At 43.1% G+C, this 18,065-nt stretch overlaps 8 protein-coding genes across 8 annotated transcripts; 6 read left to right on the top strand and 2 right to left on the bottom strand.

Moving 5' to 3' along the window:
• Positions 1-975: 975 nt before the first annotated feature.
• On the bottom strand, positions 976-1,308 carry LSM04_006331 (uncharacterized protein; the record flags this gene model as incomplete). Its single annotated transcript, XM_067338021.1, has 1 exon — positions 976-1,308. One exon carries the CDS (start codon positions 1,306-1,308, stop codon positions 976-978), a length of 333 nt encoding a protein of 110 aa, XP_067190813.1.
• Positions 1,309-1,444: 136 nt separating this feature from the next.
• LSM04_008277 (uncharacterized protein) lies at positions 1,445-2,524 on the top strand (the record flags this gene model as incomplete). Its single annotated transcript, XM_067338020.1, has 1 exon — positions 1,445-2,524. One exon carries the CDS (start codon positions 1,445-1,447, stop codon positions 2,522-2,524), a length of 1,080 nt encoding a protein of 359 aa, XP_067190867.1.
• Positions 2,525-3,842: 1,318 nt separating this feature from the next.
• On the top strand, positions 3,843-4,919 carry LSM04_004253 (uncharacterized protein; the record flags this gene model as incomplete). The annotated part of the gene is made up of 2 exons (XM_067338019.1): positions 3,843-4,610; positions 4,665-4,919. The coding sequence occupies 2 exons, from the start codon at positions 3,843-3,845 to the stop codon at positions 4,917-4,919; spliced, it is 1,023 nt and encodes a 340-aa protein (XP_067190745.1).
• Positions 4,920-5,167: 248 nt separating this feature from the next.
• LSM04_004723 (uncharacterized protein) lies at positions 5,168-5,458 on the top strand (the record flags this gene model as incomplete). The annotated part of the gene is made up of 1 exon (XM_067338018.1): positions 5,168-5,458. One exon carries the CDS (start codon positions 5,168-5,170, stop codon positions 5,456-5,458), a length of 291 nt encoding a protein of 96 aa, XP_067190762.1.
• Positions 5,459-5,541: 83 nt separating this feature from the next.
• Positions 5,542-6,087, top strand: LSM04_005348 (uncharacterized protein; the record flags this gene model as incomplete). Its single annotated transcript, XM_067338017.1, has 2 exons — positions 5,542-5,668; positions 5,873-6,087. The coding sequence occupies 2 exons, from the start codon at positions 5,542-5,544 to the stop codon at positions 6,085-6,087; spliced, it is 342 nt and encodes a 113-aa protein (XP_067190791.1).
• A 296-nt stretch (positions 6,088-6,383) lies between these two features.
• Positions 6,384-8,060, top strand: LSM04_007802 (Exonuclease; the record flags this gene model as incomplete). The annotated part of the gene is made up of 1 exon (XM_067338016.1): positions 6,384-8,060. One exon carries the CDS (start codon positions 6,384-6,386, stop codon positions 8,058-8,060), a length of 1,677 nt encoding a protein of 558 aa, XP_067190851.1.
• A 284-nt stretch (positions 8,061-8,344) lies between these two features.
• Positions 8,345-13,099, top strand: LSM04_005150 (protein of unknown function DUF547; the record flags this gene model as incomplete). Its single annotated transcript, XM_067338015.1, has 1 exon — positions 8,345-13,099. The coding sequence occupies one exon, from the start codon at positions 8,345-8,347 to the stop codon at positions 13,097-13,099; it is 4,755 nt and encodes a 1,584-aa protein (XP_067190783.1).
• Positions 13,100-15,394: 2,295 nt separating this feature from the next.
• On the bottom strand, positions 15,395-17,947 carry LSM04_008857 (DnaJ domain; the record flags this gene model as incomplete). The annotated part of the gene is made up of 1 exon (XM_067338014.1): positions 15,395-17,947. One exon carries the CDS (start codon positions 17,945-17,947, stop codon positions 15,395-15,397), a length of 2,553 nt encoding a protein of 850 aa, XP_067190895.1.
• Positions 17,948-18,065: the final 118 nt, after the last annotated feature.

Genomic DNA, 18,065 nt, shown 5'->3' with positions numbered 1-18,065 from the left:
GTATTTTTCGGGGGAAGCCATGGCCCGGCATTCTTCCCTTCTGGGGAGTTTGTTGGTTCGTGAGCTAAAAACGTTGCACACTGCCGGGAACAGCCGCGTCATGCCGGGACAAAACTTTAATCTGAGAAGGCCCTGGGGGCACGCACCAGCGAGCCATCAGCAGCGGTTTCTTTGACATATTTCACCTTTGTGCGAATGCTGCTGGAGAGAGGCAAGGACCCTAAAGATATGGTAACAGCCATGCCCTCCCGTATTGGGAATTGGATTTAGCCGCTGGGGCAACTCAGAGGGGCGTATAAAAATCCACTCGCATCATCTACGGGATTCTTCGGAGTCCGTTTGCCATACGGGCAATGCGTACGTTGCGGTGTTGTAAAAAAAAAAAAAAAAACAAAATGCAATGACCAAATAAGGATTTCATTAAACACTGTGCTTGAATACAAGGGTTGCAACCACTGCACCACTAGCCAAACGGCACCCTCGGGAGCATCGGTTTTAATCGGAGACGCGCCTAGCGATCATTGCAGAGGAGCGAAAACTCACAATAACAAACCCGAGCCTCCCAAGAAAGAGGAATCGGTTTTATTATGCATCCACATTGATGTGCGGAGCGTCAATGTGGATGAATGCTTTAGGTTCTGCAGCACAACAAACCGAATAACTTCAGAGATCGCCCCCCCAAAAGAAAAAGCAATGGTGACTCCTCACCTTCACTTGACAATGCGAGGCGCTGAAATCTGAGAGCACAGTGACACGGTATGCATCACAGCGGACGTGAGAGACCAATCGAAGCGTTTCCTTCTACTGCTTACTATGATATTGTTCCTTTACTGTACTATTACTTCTTCTTCTTCTTCTTCTTCTTCTCTCTCTCTCTCTCTCTCTCCCACTGTGAGTATTTGTGCCCTGTATCCACTCTTTATCTGTGTCTATTCCTTTTCCGCTCTTCCACACTCCCTGCGTTGACCCGCAAAGTCAAGTGGGACGGACAACAAGAATTGTGACGATGACCACTATGATGATGCGCTGCGTGATGTGTGTGTTGGTCGTTGTGCTCTGTTGTGCCTGCGGGTACACATTGGCTGCTGATGCTGATAAAGAGACTAACAATGGCAGCCGTTTGTGTGCATGTGTTAAGCAAGCAGACCTGTGCCGCCATCGTACTGCAAGAATAAAAACATAAACAGCACCACCAACAGCAGCTATTGGTGCTACAAATGCCACTGATGAACGACCAAAGATGTTGATGGCTTTTTTGTTCTTTTGTTTATTTTGTTCAGCGGCTGCTGATGCGTTGTCTCTCCTCATTCTTTTTGTTATGTTTTCTTACTTTTCCTTATAATTGCGTTAACCACATTACTCATAATCTCCACTCTTGACTGTTTCAACATTCTGTGCCACCACTCTCCACAAGTAGATATTGACACTATTATCACATTTACTCATGAACCCCGAATCCGAATTGCAGGCCAAATACGATGCTGCCGTGAAAGACTGGAAGGCCGCCAAGAAGGCCAGGGAAGCTGCCGAGAGGGAAAAAGATAAGAGATTAAAGCTGGCCGAACAACAACCGGATGGCTGCAGGGAATATTATATTGCTAGGACGAAATCTTGGAAAGCAGAGATTGCTTTCCTTGAACAATGCGAACAAGAATGGGCACTTGAGTGTAAAAAATGTGAGATCGCCGTCAATTTAATGGTACACCGGCACAGTGTTGATTCCAAAGCAGCGCAGATTGCAAGACACCGGCTAGAACTAACCCACACAAAGGAATTTGCATTTGGTGTGTTCTCTCCATATTGGACAAGGTGGGAAAAATTGGATGACAAAGTGTGGCTGCTGTACTATCAACTCAAGGTCGAAGGACGTGATGCAGCTGCAGATGAGATTAATAGGGCAAGATACGAATTTTGTACTCATATAAGCAACGAATCCAATGGGAAAGTCTTTCACGAAGCCTGGGATATGGCCACTGCAGCGCTGGATAAATGGGAAGAAACAAATGATCGTAGCGATTGGGATGCAGCCAAACCGAAGTATGATACTGAATTAGAAAAGTGGAATGCGTTTAAGCCTAAGGGTGATGAATATGCGAAAGCGTTGGAGTCAAAAATTAATGAATGTATTCAAACATTTCCAATGGCACACTTCTTTAATGAACTTTCACAAACTCGAATCCAGAAACTTGAAGACGAGAATAAACAAAAAACCAAAGAGCTTAATCAACTTAAGAATGAAATCAAAGAACTTGGGGACGAAGTAGAGCAAAGGGTAAAGAAAATACAAGAGGTTGAGGACACAGTCCGGGAAAAGGGTGAATGCATCAACTCACTCGCACAGGGCATCCAAACGCTGATCAGGGCTCACTGCCAATATATCGCAGAGTCTGAGGCCACTGCCCGCACTGCAGTCGAGCAGGAATGGCAAATGTGGTTTGAACACACGATGGCCGAGAGACGCACTTTGGAAAAGAGCGAAGCCGCATCTCGCCATCAAAATGAGCAGGAATGGCAGATGATCTAATGAAACACCCTGGTATAGAGACAAGGATCATCAAAATGCACGTTGCCACAAGAAACCAAAACCCCTGCTCCTAAACAGCACGAAGAAGAATTTGGCAACTTTTTTGACTAAATCACAAGCGTTGCGAATGGACATGGGGCTGATGTCGCCGCAAAATGAAACTTGCCAAATAGTACCAGTTTTTACTTAATGGCGAGGAATACGTCGCAATGCTTGGGGACAAAATCAGTTAATTGGGCCCTTTGCTTGTAACCACCACTTTTGAATGCTACCAAATTACGTGCGAAACCCTTTTCCATACTAATATTTGCAATATTATTTAGTATAACCATGAACACGTAATATGAATTGCAGACCCAATACGATGCCACCGTCAAGGGATGGAAGGGTTGCCGTGCACGCCACGAAAGCTGTTAGGGGGGAAAAGAATGAGAAATGGGAGCTAGCGCAACAAAAAGAAAACAAACTGCGGCAAAGAATCTTAACTTCCTCGGGTAGCATATTGTATGGCATAAATTGCTTGGGTTGAAAAGTGTAAACATGAATATGGTGTTGAGTGTGAAAAACGTGAGACCCATTGCAAATATAATGGCACACTGCAGCACCATTGCTGATTCTGGCTGTGTTGGCCTTTGTTGCCGTGTACTGATCGCTGGGACTCATCTGAGGGCAAAGAATAATGGATATACAAACATAAACATAATTGTGTACAGTCCAATGGGCGAATAAACTAATAATCCAGTTACCTAACTTATGTTTCAATTCGAATTATGTTTCTTTTCTTTCTTTTTTGTGTGAGTGTATGTGTGTGTTTTTTAATAATGCGATTACTTGCTTTTTTCCGTTTTTGTGGTGGACCTGAGATGTTTTGCTTATTGGCATTATACGCATATCTTGCTAGTTAAATGGACATGTGTGTGCAGTAATTTATTATAAACTAGAGCCGTGGGGTATTGTGTGTGTGTGTGTTTGGCTCTTTTGTTTTGAGTATTGTGTTTTCTTTTCTTCTTTTCTGTTAAAGGTTGCATATTATAATCCAATTGGGCAATTCCTTTTTCTTCTTTACTGAGCTGTTGCTTCTCTCTTTCTCTCTTTCTCTCTTTCTACCACTCTGAGTATTTGTGTCCTGCATCAACTCTCTGTATGTTTCTCTCTCTTCTCCTTCTCTTCTTTCGCTTTTCCACACTCCCTGCGTAGACCTGCGAACTCAACTGATAAGAAGAAGAACAACAAGAAGAGTGACAATGATGACGTGGAGGATGATAGACCTGTCTTAACTAACAGCGCTGCTGCTGGTGGAAGTGGTGGTCGTGTGGGTATGAAGTTATTGCAGGAGATGCATAAAGCCCCGTCCTGTTATTCTTCTTTTATTTCAACATCTGCTGTTGCGAAGTCGCAGAACTTGTGTGTAGTGGAGGATTACACTCCTCTCTCTGTTGGTGGTTTCATGGCAACTGCCGCCGAGACCATAATGAACAGTGCCGATAGTGTGCGGCCAGGTGATATTATGTGTCTTCGGTGTCCTCCGCCAAGAATGGCTCGTCATTTCACTGTTAATTCTGTTTCCCCTTCTGCTATTGCTGTTGATGTTGCTTCTTCTTCTTCGGGTTCTCCCAGTGCTAGTGGCATGCGGTTTTTGAAGGAGACGGATCTCACGGAGGAGGAGAAGCAGTACGGCAGGCGTGTCTCTTCTGATATGCTGCGGGAGTTGTTTGAGGTGGGCCGTGTGGATCGTGCCACAAACTCACTGGAGGCCATCTTTCTTGATGGCACACGGCAGAAGTTGAAGGTGTTCGCTGTGCGGCCGGCCGGCTTTCTGGAGAAGGAATTATTTCGCAAATGGAAGAGCGATGCGAGTACACGTCCGGTGCGAACTGTGTACGCGGGATTGGAGGGAGGTGCGTCAACGCCAACACCACCTGTTGCATCTCTGTCTGTAAATGATGGTAGGAGCAGTAACCATAACAGTATTGATGGTGGGAATAATAATAATAATAATAATAATAATAATAATAATAATAATAATAATAATAATAATAATAATAATAATAATAATAATAATAATAATAATAAAGGTATTGTTATGGTTGATGATGGTAGTGGTGCTGATTTGCCAACACCGTAGTGGGTCATTCCACAGCTTCTCGTGCGTCTTGTGGAAGTGTCCGCTGGGGATCTTTTTGGTAAGAAGTTTATTGTAAAGTCTGTGCTTCGCAAAGAAGGTAAAATACGACTTCTACCGTGGCCACAGAGACAACAAGAAGAGGATAGAGATAGTGTTCAGGTGGTGATGGATGCGGTGATTGATGTTATTGGTTGTGCTGCACTAGAGACGGTTGTGCCAAAGGTGAATGAAGAGGGTATTGTGGTGTTGGGGGCGATGCGTGCTGAGTAATAAACACACACACACACACACAATGTGTCAACCCGCAAGTATATGTATGTTTCTTTATGTGTATATATTATTGCTGCGCTATCCTTTACATTGCGCACTTGCAACGAATAGTACAATATGAAAGGGAAGCTGTAGTTATATCCCTTTTTTTTCTTTTTTCTGCTCTTTTTCACTTAATGGGAGACTTTTGTGAAGGGGACACTCACATATCTTTCATTACATAGTAAGAAAAAAGAGAAGAACACAGTATGCGAGGTGAAGCCGAGCTAGTACACCGCAACAGCAGTAATTCCCACGTGGGTGCACTATCGCACTTCCAATCACACCGCGGTCTCCGCACATCCGGCTACAAGCTGAGAAACCACTCACAGATTGTACTGGGTGGTGGCCATCATAACAACAACATGGGTAGAAATAACAATAATAATAACAGTAGTAATGTTGTGTGTGTACGTCGGCGGGAGCGTGGACCGGGCAAAGAGTTTGGGCGGTTTGTGGAAGTGTTTGGTTTTCCCGAGAGGCGGCCCCAGCAGCATTAATATCTTTCAGCATCGCAGTGAAGAGATGGTTGGCAGGCACGCAAGTGAATATCAACAGGAGGTTGAAGACGAAGGGGATGTAAATGTGTACAGTACACACACACACACAAGAAGCAGAGGCACTGTGTGAAGATGGTGTTACGGTGGAGGCGACTGAAGAGCGCATTAAAATGCTGCAGGAACTCCTGATGCGTGAAAAGAAACGCCTGCGTGCATTGCAACAACAACATTAGTGGGAGAGTGATAGAGATAATTCATCACACAATCCACACAATGTGTTACTCCGCAGTAGTAGAGCCAGTGATGTTGAAAAGGGATCTTCAGCACCAAGGTCGTTGCCATCAACACACAGTATGCATAAAGATAATGAGAACATCTCTGATGGTATTCGCGTATTGCGGAAACAGTGAAGAGGTGATGATGATGATGATTGCAAGGTTACACCCAAAATTACCGAGAATGCTTCACTATCTTATCGTAGTAGAGAATCATTGTCACAGTCGAGTGAGGCTGAGCAATGCCCCACAAGTCGAACACCACCGGCAGAGGGTACAACAACAACTAGAGGAAGAAGTGTACGTGGGCGAGGTTCGTGGACACTGGCGGGGTATTATGCTGGGTGGCAGTGATAGTACTTCTATTTATTTTTTCCCTCTGTGTAGTTAGATGTTTATTTTATTCTTATTTTTACTACATCATATAGGCTGGCTGTAGTTTCTTTTATTTTTATTGTATCAGTATTTGTTAGAAGACTTTCTTGTTACATTTGTTATTTCTTTTTGTGTTTTCTGAAACAATGGATTTAAAATTTTTATTTCTTTTGTTGGTCGGGAATGTGTTTTAAATATGTTTGTATGTGTGATTCCTCTTCGCATTTTTTTCATCTTTTCGCTGGTGTGGATAGTTATATCACAAGTAATTCGTTATGAGGGGTCGTGGTGGTTTCAGTAGAATGCTGCAAGTGTGTCATGACACAACTGTGTCTTCTTCTTTTGATGCGGAGCTCTCATCCATGTTGATGCAAAGGCAACCAAAACAACACTACCATAATAGTAATGATGATAAACAGAAACACAAGCAAAGTAGAGAACCAATGTATGATGCATATGTTGTGTTAGACTTTGAGGCGACATGTGAGCGAGGGCGGCGTATGCCTGATGCGGAGATCATTGAATTCCCAATGATTCTTGTAGATGCCCGTACGAGTTGTGTGTTAGCCGAGTTTCAACGCTATGTGAGGCCTGTCCTTCATCCCACGTTATCGACATTCTGCACAGAGCTCACTGGTATCACACAGTCGGTTGTGGATACAGCACAGACATTCCCTTTTGTGTGGGAGGCGGCGCTTAACTTCCTTCACTCTGCTGGATACGGTGAGGCCACGCCATTGCGTAGTTATCTCTTTGTTACATGTGGAGATTGGGATCTGCAGACGATGCTGCCGAGTCAATTAGAAATGGCGGCGAAACACAATAAATGTACGTCATCGTTTGCTGCTTTGACTAATCCCCCTTTGACGTTTAGACGTTGGTGTAATATTAAGAAACTCATGCGGCGTCATTGTGGCTTGCATGCACAACGTCGAATCAGTGATTTACCAGATATAATGGCAGTTTTGGGTCTTCAAATGACCGGTAAACACCACAGTGGTATTGATGATTGCAGAAACATCGTGTCCGCTCTGCAGCGGCTTATATGTGATGACTGCTGTATTGCACCAACAACTGATCACAGTGGATTGCAACAGTGGATGGGTCCTCTTTCAAATGTATCGGCACCAGTGACATCCCTCGCATCTGATAAAGAACCATCATTATTATTGCTAACACAACAACAACAGGAAGAAAAATATGTGAAGGAGAAGAAACGGCATGAACATAAATTGCAATTTAAACAGCAGGTAAAAGAACGGATGCATGTTAACATTCTGACAGATGTGGATCCACTCCCAGCACTACTGCAAGGTTGTACATTGTCGGAGTCCGAGAAGATCACATACTCGAAGGCCCTTTCCCGCATTCTCCGTCATGCTGCCGATAGTATGGGAATCCCAATCTCTAGTGCAGGGTATGTACGTGTGGAAGACCTAATACAGAAGAAACCCTTTTGCAATAACCCTCAGGTCGTTGGAAATATTGCCTTTGTGGTTCACACAAATGAGAAGCAGCGTTTTAAAATGGCATATGACGAAGATTATCGTCTCTATATTCGTGCAAATCAGGGACACAGTCTTGATAGTATCAACCCAGAGTTGCAGCGTATTACCTCCACCGCAGCACTACCAGATACTATTGTTCACGGAACATATTATGACGCATGGAAAGAGATTCGCGCCTGTGGGTATCTATCTACTATGAGGCGTCAACACATCCACTTCGCAAAGGGTCTCTCAAAGAGTGAGGGTGTGATAAGCGGAATGCGGGGTAATGTGCAGGTGTTGTTGTATCTGGATGTGGCGAAACTTCTTGCAGACAAGATTGAACTATGGGAAAGTGCAAATGGTGTTGTTTTGACACCTGGTGTGGGACAGACGAAACGGTTGCCGCTTGTATACATTGCTCGCGCCGTTGACCGAGAGACAGGTGGTAGTCTTCCCTTTTGAAAAGTCATTTTTTCTCCTTGTTGTTGTTGTTCTATTGCGGTAACTACTTGGGAAAAGAATAAATGAGTCTACCTCTTTTCCAGATTGGATTAGAGAAGTGAAGAAAGAAGAAAGAAGAGGGAGAGAAATATGACGAGGAACATGCATCTCTGCAACTATGTTAAGAGGAAACTGTTTTTGCTTTGTTAATGTTTTCTTGGTGCGATGAGAATGTGTTTTCTATTTTTCTTTATTTTTCATCTTCTATTGTTGTTGTTATTATTGTTCTGGTTAATACGATGGATATGAAAGAATGTCCAAACACAATGCCTAGCAGTGCCAATATACAGCAAGGAGGAGAATGGTATGATTGTGATGTATTACTCCAACCTGCACATCGTGTCCCACTGGACAGAATTACCGTTTGTGATACCTTCTCGTGTTGTTACGTGATTGGTACAGATGCCACGGAGCGTGAATGCCGTGTATTGGAGTTCAATAAGTCTAACAGCAGTACGTTGTTGTACGAAGACAGTACCACATATACCTCTGCTGATGCGCGAGAGATTATTGCACGCTTTAGTAGAAACACCAACGCCCGTGTAATACGCGCCACAGCTATTTTGGGTTGTGTTCGATTTACGAAGGGGTATTACTTACTACTAGCCACACGACGTCGGTTAGTGGCGCGACTGGGATTTCATCGTATCTTTGAAGTGACAGATGTTGAACTTATCTCCCTGTGTGCACCCGTAACACCCGTTGCCGTGTCTGTGGCAGAGGCATCACCGCTCCTAGAGGCTCGTACGATGGAGGATTATTATCGCCATCAGTTTCTTGCCGTCTCACTAAAGCAGAATTTTTACTACTCCCACACATACGATTTAACAAACACACTGCAGGTGAATATGTCTGTGCCATACAGTAAACGTAACGTCCGCAGCAAATATGTATGGAATGAATTTCTTCTGGAACCTTTTTTTCTCCCCTTTACATCACGTAGTACGTCAACAGAGGGTGAAGGTCTTCTTTCCCCTGCTGGTGTTGGGCGATGGATGGTGCATTTGCTGCATGGTTCTATTGTGCAGTGTCCTGTGTGGTGTGTTGGGCGTCACATACTCATTACGCTTATTGGACGTGTGAGCAAACACTTTGCTGGTACACGTTACTTACGTCGTGGCGTTAGTAGTGATGGTCATGTGGCTAATCACGTGGAAGTGGAACAAATTGTGGTGGATGAATCCACCTTACATACACACTTTACAAGGGGAGCCTTCACATCCTATGTGCAGGTGCGAGGGTCAGTACCACTTCACTGGTTTCACCCTCCAACACAATTGCCAAAACCCCCAATTAAGTTGGGTGTCACCGATTTATATTACACAGACACACAGAAACATTTTCAGGAGTTAATAGAGGATTACGGTGCACCAGTAATTATAGTAAATCTCCTGCGGCAACGTGAGAAAAGACCTCGGGAGAGTATTCTTGGAAATGAATACCGGAAGGCGGTGGCGACACTGATGGGATACACACGTAATGTTACAACCGATGAAAGGAAAGTAACAGATAGTGGGAGTGAAAATGTGATGAATGATGAGGGAGAAAATAGAAAAGAAAAAGAAAAAGAAATCCTTTTGTACTATGAATTTGATATACGTGAGTCGGCACGTGATGCATGGAATAACACAACCGCAATAGCCGAAGAGTCTCTCAGGACGACTGGATTCTTTGCGTGCAATAGTAGCGGTAATAAGGCTCAATGGCAGGAAGGTGTTGTGCGCAGCAACTGTGTGGATTGCATTGATCGCACAAATCTTGCACAATTCTTCTTTGGTCTTCACGCACTGGGACACCAGTTACATGCATTGGGTGTACTTTACTCCCCTGTAGATCTCGCACTATCGCCTGGTGTTTCAGATCTCCTGTTGCGTATGTTTCTTCTACTGGGTGATGCTATAGCAGTGCAGTACGGCGGTTCAGCACAGGTGGGTGCTGGTGTGCTGAACAGAGGTACTGGATGGGACAAAATTATGGTAATTAAACGTCTCTATAACAATATGGTAAGTGATCGTGAAAAACAATCTGCGTTAAATATATTTCTGGGACGTTACCAGCCCTACCCTAATCCACATTCCACCGCATGTAATCCCGTAATGCGTATCCCCACCACTGCATTTGGTGCATTGGCTACAAGTAGCAGTGATACCCAGAGAAGTAGCGTCAGTAGCACTAGTAATAACAACAGTATCAGTAAGAGTAAGAGTGATAACAACAATAGTAACAGTGACATGTCAGAATATCTGCGTTCATCTCTGCAGAATGTTAGCGTTTGGTTTGATCGTAACGATATTCGCGTTGGTCGAGCTGTAGACCTTTCTGAGATTGAGTCTGATTATTACTTGCAGGTAAAGAGTGCCCCATCGCTAGCTAAACCTGAGAATATAAATATCTGGTGGAAAGAATCGTTAGAACGTTTTCAACACTCTATGTGTTATCAGAATAGACCGCTGCCATTATTGTCATCGCCACTATTGTCATCAATGTCACTCTCAGTGCACAGTGTGGGGGATACACAGGATAAGGAGAAGGATGAGGCTATCCGTAATATGTGTCTGCGAGAACGGGCGGCTATTATGGGTCTGGATTTGGATAATGATATGGATGAAGCCATCCTTAGTAGTGTAGTGCAGGAAGAAGAAGGATTTCATCTGGAGTCAACGACAGTAGTTAACACACTTGTGCGCCGCCTAAGAATAATCCCCTCTCCATCTCTCTCTAAAGAAGCAGCCGAGTTTGTGTATGGTCTTATGGATCATCACGAGGAAGAGGATGAGTGTGTCTATCATAGTAGTGAGGATGCATTGGTTGAGTTTGTGCACAATCCGTCCACCTTCCCAGATGAAGTTCGGGCGAGTGTCTTTCACCATGACATTGAGGCCGTACGGCACATGAGTGATGATGGTGAACCCCCAGAGGATTTACGTCGTATGCAACTAGAGGTGTTGGCCACGTATAGTGATCCAGTGGATTGGAATTCAGAGATGCTTGTGCAGGCTTTAACAGAGGTGGAACCGGAAGTAAGTACTATGACTGTTAACTACTTGCGAAGGATGAATGTTGACAGGAATGTGTTATTGCATAAGTTGCCCATAGATTGCATGGAGCAAGGGGAGTTACTCCAACGCTTTATGGATCTTGTACGTCAATTACCTGCAAGGAGTTTGGAAACCACTGTACATTTCCACACTGCTGAATTTGAGAAAATTGTTGAAGAGATGCAGTCTATCTATGCCAACAACAAAGATGATCACAATAGTCATAATAATAACAATATTAGTGATGATGGAGGTAGTATTGCTTTCCCTGATGCCACATGCCGTCTTCTACAACCCTTCTTTAGAGAGGCAGTGTATCCCACTACAATGTCCACAGTCGTGAGAAGACTGCTTCGAGAGATGACAGATACGAAGAGTGGTGTGCCGCGTAGTGATCGTTTGCGTTATGGTGAGAAGGCTGGTCAACGTATACCACCCGCTCTTGTGGTATTGCAGTGTTTTACTGCGAAGGAACTGCATTTTTGGCTGATCTCTGAGTCAAGGCGTTTGGGACTCACACTGCATGAACATGTTGAAACACATGAGGCTTCACAGGCATGCTGGAAGTTTATGCTTTGGCTCGCACATGCCAATCTCATTACACAAATTGTGACGAAACCGGAATTTGGAGTTCTAGTTCATCCTCCATTCAAGGCAAGTGATTTTGCGTCTCGTACAAAGTTATTTACTTTACCTTCTCTGGAAGAAAAGTATATTCTTAACAAGATAATTTCACCCGGAAGTACAGAACCTACATCCCCAAGAGAAGAACCTGTTGGAGTAACTCGCTCTTTGCTTTCTCACTCAAATATTGTTACCTATACGATGTCTTTGGTGAATCTGGCTTTTGGTCTACTCTCCTCAGTGCAGGAAATGACAGTAACTGGTGGAGGTGATAACTCTAGGGTCTCCACTATTCATACTTTATTGGATAGTGTATTGAAACTTAGTACACATCTGATGGGAGTTAATATTTTGGCTCTTCGACCACGTGATCGCTGGTGTTTCTGGGTCAATGTGTTTAATACATTGTATATCCATGCCTGGTTAGTAGCACCTGGACAACGTGCCCAGGATTACAAAAGTTTTTATACTACCAATGGGTATGATATTGGGGGTTACTTCTTTTCCTTGAATGACATAAAAAATGGTATTCTTCGTGGGAATAAACCCCCATCCTTTGCACTGCTACCTCCTTTTGAAAAGGGGGATCCCCGGTACTTGTTTATACCGTTGGAATTTAGGCGCAAAGGAGGAAACGACAATAACGACACCTTTGAAAAGGGAACCGCCACAACAGCAAGAACGTTAGCGCATCGCATTGAAAGTCAAATCTTATTGGCTCTTATTGACACTTATTTGCTACCTAATAACTTTGAGAATATCTCTTCATATAACCCGCGTACTATCTTTGAAGAAGAAGAGCAAGCAGGAATGGACCATACCGTATCGAGCATGGATATACCAACTACAGGTGTGGACCCTGAAGATAGTGAAAATGATATTCCATTTGATACTGGAGATGAAGATGAAGATGTGCATGAAAGAACACATTCAAATAAGAGTATGCTACAACGGGCGAGTGGACTATCTACGGGAGCAACATCATGGTTTGCTTCATGGTTTGTCAATCGTTCATCTAGTAAGCATGTGGCATTTACACATCCATGCGTTCCCCTTACACCTGAGAAATTGTCGGAACAACTGAACACAATTGAGGGTTATGTATTGCGTTTACTAAACAATCTCACACAAGTAATGGTGACACGCAACGGTGCTCAAGTCCCACAGTCAGTATTACAATTACTGCTTTACCCTGAGGAATTTGGCTCTAGTTATGATGAGATAATTCGATTGCTACAGCATCGGTCACACGCAAACGCAACAGGGAAAAGACGAAACACATCTACTAGCTCTAATATTTCAGAACAAGGTTCCCCATTTACTCCAGGGAGACAGTGAAACAACAAAAAAAATATAATCTTCATTTCTGTATTTACGACACGAAAAAGAAACGAGCCAAAAGGAGTGTAAAAAATTATAAGTTTATCAGTGATTACTGTAATCATAAATGAGCATCTCTCTCTCTCTCTCTCTCTTTATTCTTCTCCATCTATCTCTCTAGCATTGGTAGCATGAGAATATGCAACCAAAACAAAAGAATGAATAATTGTATTGGAAATTGATTAATTTTTTTAAAAAGCAAAACATTCTTCATTGCTCACTACTTTGTTTCCTCCGCGGCTCTCATACTTCATCCGGTGAGGGCGTGGGTCTAATAAGCCCAAGGTCACAGGTTCTTCTCCTATTGGTAGCATCTACTTCCCCCACCCCACAAAACGTTTCTTCCCTCGCACATGGAGACTCATTTCTTATTTCTCTTCAACCCCGTCCACTACTCACCAAACCCAGAAAAAGGTATTCACACAAGATGCAAGGGGGAAAAAAAAGAACAAGGTTACAGTACTAATACAGTACAGTGACAGCGATTAGAGTGATGATGATAATGGTGCGTCGTGTGATATATATGTGTGTGTTGTCTGTTGTGCTGTTCTTTGCCTGCGGGTGGTGAGTCATAGCTGACAATGCTGGTGGACAACAAATAGTAGCACTTGATATGTATGGGAGTTCTGACACTATCCCTAGCTTTGATGAGTGCAACAAATCGCAGCAAATAAAAAAATGAGCAAAAGGAGCTAGAGAACCTAAAGGCTACTCATTCCCCGCAGGAACTGCAAGAAAAAAGTCACAAAAGCAGCAACTTCAAGTAATCAGGGTAGAAAGGTTAGTACATAATGGCCCACAATCAACTGAACTCTTGAAGGCTAAGCCAATGGAGAAAAATCCGATTGAAGAAAAGAAAGAGGCAGGTTCCTAATCGTTGTCCGCTGGAGGCAAAGAACAGTTAACTTCTGCTGGACCTACAGAAACACTTTCCACAGTGCAGATGAAGGTTAATGCTAACGGCAGTTTCGCTGCTCTGTGGAGGCACACTGCAGCACCATTGCTGATTCTGGCTGTATTGGCCTTTGTTGCCGTGTACTGATCGCTGGGACTCATCTGAGGGCAAAGAATAATGGATATACAAACATAAACATAATTGTGTACAGTCCAATGGGCGAATAAACTAATAATCCAGTTACCTAACTTATGTTTCAATTCGAATTATGTTTCTTTTCTTTCTTTTTTGTGTGAGTGTATGTGTGTGTTTTTTAATAATGCGATTACTTGCTTTTTTCCGTTTTTGTGGTGGACCTGAGATGTTTTGCTTATTGGCATTATACGCATATCTTGCTAGTTAAATGGACATGTGTGTGCAGTAATTTATTATAAACTAGAGCCGTGGGGTATTGTGTGTGTGTGTGTTTGGCTCTTTTGTTTTGAGTATTGTGTTTTCTTTTCTTCTTTTCTGTTAAAGGTTGTTTGTCTAAATCCCGCCGGGGGCTCTTTGCCTTCCTAAAGGGGCGTTTGTTTGCCGCTGGCGCCCGTATTTTTTTTTATGATAGCTTGCGAAAAGAATGGTCGAGCCCTGCGCTTTATATATTTTTTATTCTCTTCTCTTCCCTAATGTCTGCCGAAGGTGTGTTTTCGGAAGACCCTGCCCAACCCGCCCTTTCCGCCCCCGAGTTTGGGGGCGGGTTGAAAAGGGCCTCCCGGCACCACCGCTTCGGAGGTTCTGTTTGCCTGCCGGGGAAACGAAGGGGGAGGGGAAAAAAACAAAAGGGAAGCACCCATGCCCCCAGGGAAAAGAACGGTTCTTACGCAAAGCCGCCGCGTGATTCTCGTTTCTTCGTTTTCATGTTGTTTAATAATCGGGGGCGGGGTTTGGATTGTTCTTTGGGCGTTTTTTTCCCGCTCTGTCGCCGAAGGGGCGTTTTTCCGGGGCGTCCGTGGCGGCGTTCTTGGATCGCGGGGCGCGCCCCTCTTCCCAGAACGCCGGGCGAACCGGGAACGCGTTTTGCGAACGGCGCCTTCGAGAGGCGGGGGTTCAAATTCGCGTTTGCCCCTTTCCCTAGCAACCCTTCGGCGGGAGAGGCCCAAAACTGTTTTTCACGCCCACAAAAAAAAAAAAAAAACAAAAAAAAAAAACAAAAAAAAAACATTTTCTTTTTGTTTCATGGCAAAAGCGAAAAAAAAAACAAATCGGTTCATGTAGAAGCCCAAAAAGAAACGCAGGGGAAAAAATTTTTCTTTTTTTTTTGTGAGGGTTTGCTTGGGATTTTTTATAAAGCTTTGCGGTGGGTTGGCCCACTCTTTTCAATCAAGAAGTGCTTGACTCCCCGAATTCTCCTGCAGAAGTGCCAACAAAACCGATGGATCCATCCACCAGGGCACGATAAGACGTCCACCATCACGTACATCACATTCCGTTCCAACAACGATAATGAAACCAGTATCCTCTGGAGTCGCGGTGCGAGTTTTACCAGCGTTGCGTTCCAGCACTCCTCGCACGGCTGCCGCCATACAGAATACTTTTACAAACGAAAGGTACTGCGGAAGTGGAAGTGCAGGGTCTCTTGTAACGTATCCAACACCAGATTCACTTACTATTCGATGACATTCTTTATTTAGTGAAGACTGCTCTACCACTTCCTCTAACCATTCTCTAAAGGCAGCATTGTTTTCAAGTTCTCTCTGAGTTATTACAACGTTATCAGTTCCATCTTCAGCCTCACCAATCCATCCTCCAAAAACCTCTTCATTATGTTTTTCTTTATCACCATAATGAGTGGCATGTAAGTGCGGTTTGTATGGTAAACAGTTGTAATAGAGATTTATGGCATTCATAGCAGGAACATGTTGGGCTAAATAGACACGATTTTCATATAATTTCTGCCAGTAAATAAATTCTCTTGTGGTATCCATGGAGAATATACGAGGGAAACAACGAATAGGTCCACGATATTTATATTCCTTTTCTTCTTCTTCATCTTGATCTTCTTTATCTTTTTCTTCTCTTACATCTTCGTTTTTTACTTCCTTATTACACGACTCATTTTTAGTATAGTCATCACATTGCGATGGAATAGGTGGTTTCTTTGTTAATCTAGTAGAGTTGCATTCTTCCATATTAATGTGCATATCCTTTTCATTCTCATACTCTTTATTGCTATTAATTTTCTTATTAGATGGAATAAATTCTTCATTTACCACTAATTCCCTCAATTCCAGAAGTTTAGATAATATTGAGTCTGCGGTATGAGCCTGTTCGAGTACCGTTTCCAATGCGGCTACCAAACATCCCAGAAATTCGCCAAAATCTTTAGATAATTTTACAGAAACTGCAAAACGTATCATTTCGGCAGTACAACAAGACATGTGGCGAACAACGATATAATCTTTCTCCTTGTCAACATTTTTTTTACACTTGTACAACATTTCATTTTCATCTCCTACAGCAATTTCTTCTGTATTTTCTACCAAGGGTGTTTCTTTGTCCCACATCAAGGTAATATTTCCCTCAATATAAGGTGCAGTGGCTTTGGCAAGATAACGACAACGAGCAATTCCATAGAAAATTTTCTCTTTTTCTTCTCCTTCTACTACTTCAATTTCTTCTATAGATTCATCATCTTTAACTTTACCTTCATTCCCTTGTGTTTTCTCATCACAACTATAGCATAAACTGCATACAAGCTTTTGAAGAGTTAGTGAAACTTTTTCAGAAGTTTCTTTCGGAAGGTGTAAATGATGCATTACCGCCAAACAGTGTTCATTAAGATCCAACATACCAGATATTAAAGATGTAGTATCTACCATCGCCAGTTCTAGTTGCAAACGTTCATAGCTTGCAGCTTCCCACTTTCCTATTTTTTCTGTAATATCACCAATAGAATCAGATGGGTAAATAGTGCATGTTAATTCCTCACATATTTTTATCTCTTTCCTAGATATAGCACCACATGTACTTCGATCTGTATTGTGTAAATGACAAGACTCTTCTTCTTTATTATTATTATTATTATTATTATTATTATTATTATTTTTACTGTAAGAATTTGAAGAATTAGTTTTTGCCTTAAAATCTGGTTCCTGATCAAATAAAAGAGCACCAACAAGGACAAGTGGTTTCATTGCCATCTCTTCAATACGTTGTTGACGGGGACGATTACCTGTTCCAACTCCAGAATTGGCCTTGTTATGCACATAACGTACATATTTCTTACGTCCTTTTACTACACGATTCACAATTACAGGAAGATTCTTTGAAAATCGCAAAACGCAGCGAGACATTGCTTCAACATATCTTGCATTAAAGAAAGCTACAGCTTCAAAGAGAACACATGATTTCCCACATAGGACTTCTGGAAGTTCATTGCAGAATTGCTCCACACGACGCATGGCAGTAGATTCCCTCTGACAAACAGAAGAAACATACTCTAGTGAATGTGATAAAAACAAATCTGAGGATTCCACCGTGGTTTCATCCCCTTTACTACCTCCAGTTGCGTCTCTGTACTTATGATAGGTAGCAATGGCATGTCGAAGTGCCTCTAGCACACTTTGTGCATCATCTAACGAAACACCACCCACTCCACCTGTTCCTTTTCCCAATGACGATGATGATGATGCCATTCGCATTTCAATAGACTTAAGTGCGATGCGAAGTGCCTCTGAGAGACGACGGAACTTCTCCGTGGCGTGTGGATCGTCTGGGTGTAGATCTGGGTGGCACTGCAGTGTCTGTGCAATGTACGCCTTCTTCACACGGGCGTGGGTGATCTCCGCGCCGGCGCTGGCGGTTATTCCTAATGTGTGCAGGGCGATGCGTGGGGTCATTGCCCGCCGCCAGGGGGTGTGGGCGAGCATTGCCAAACCGCCGCCGTGCCCGCTAATAATATATAGAAGAGTAGATAGATAGATATATAAATAGAAGTTGATAGATGTATAAGTAGATAAATAGAGGGGGTAATAACCCCAAGTAATT

Source organism: Trypanosoma melophagium (genome assembly GCF_022059095.1).
Source record: "Trypanosoma melophagium isolate St. Kilda chromosome Unknown ctg26segment0, whole genome shotgun sequence".
Taxonomy (NCBI): Eukaryota; Euglenozoa; class Kinetoplastea; order Trypanosomatida; family Trypanosomatidae; genus Trypanosoma; species Trypanosoma melophagium.
The sequence above is the reverse complement of the archived record's forward strand: the minus strand, read 5'-3'. Positions and strand labels throughout refer to the sequence as shown.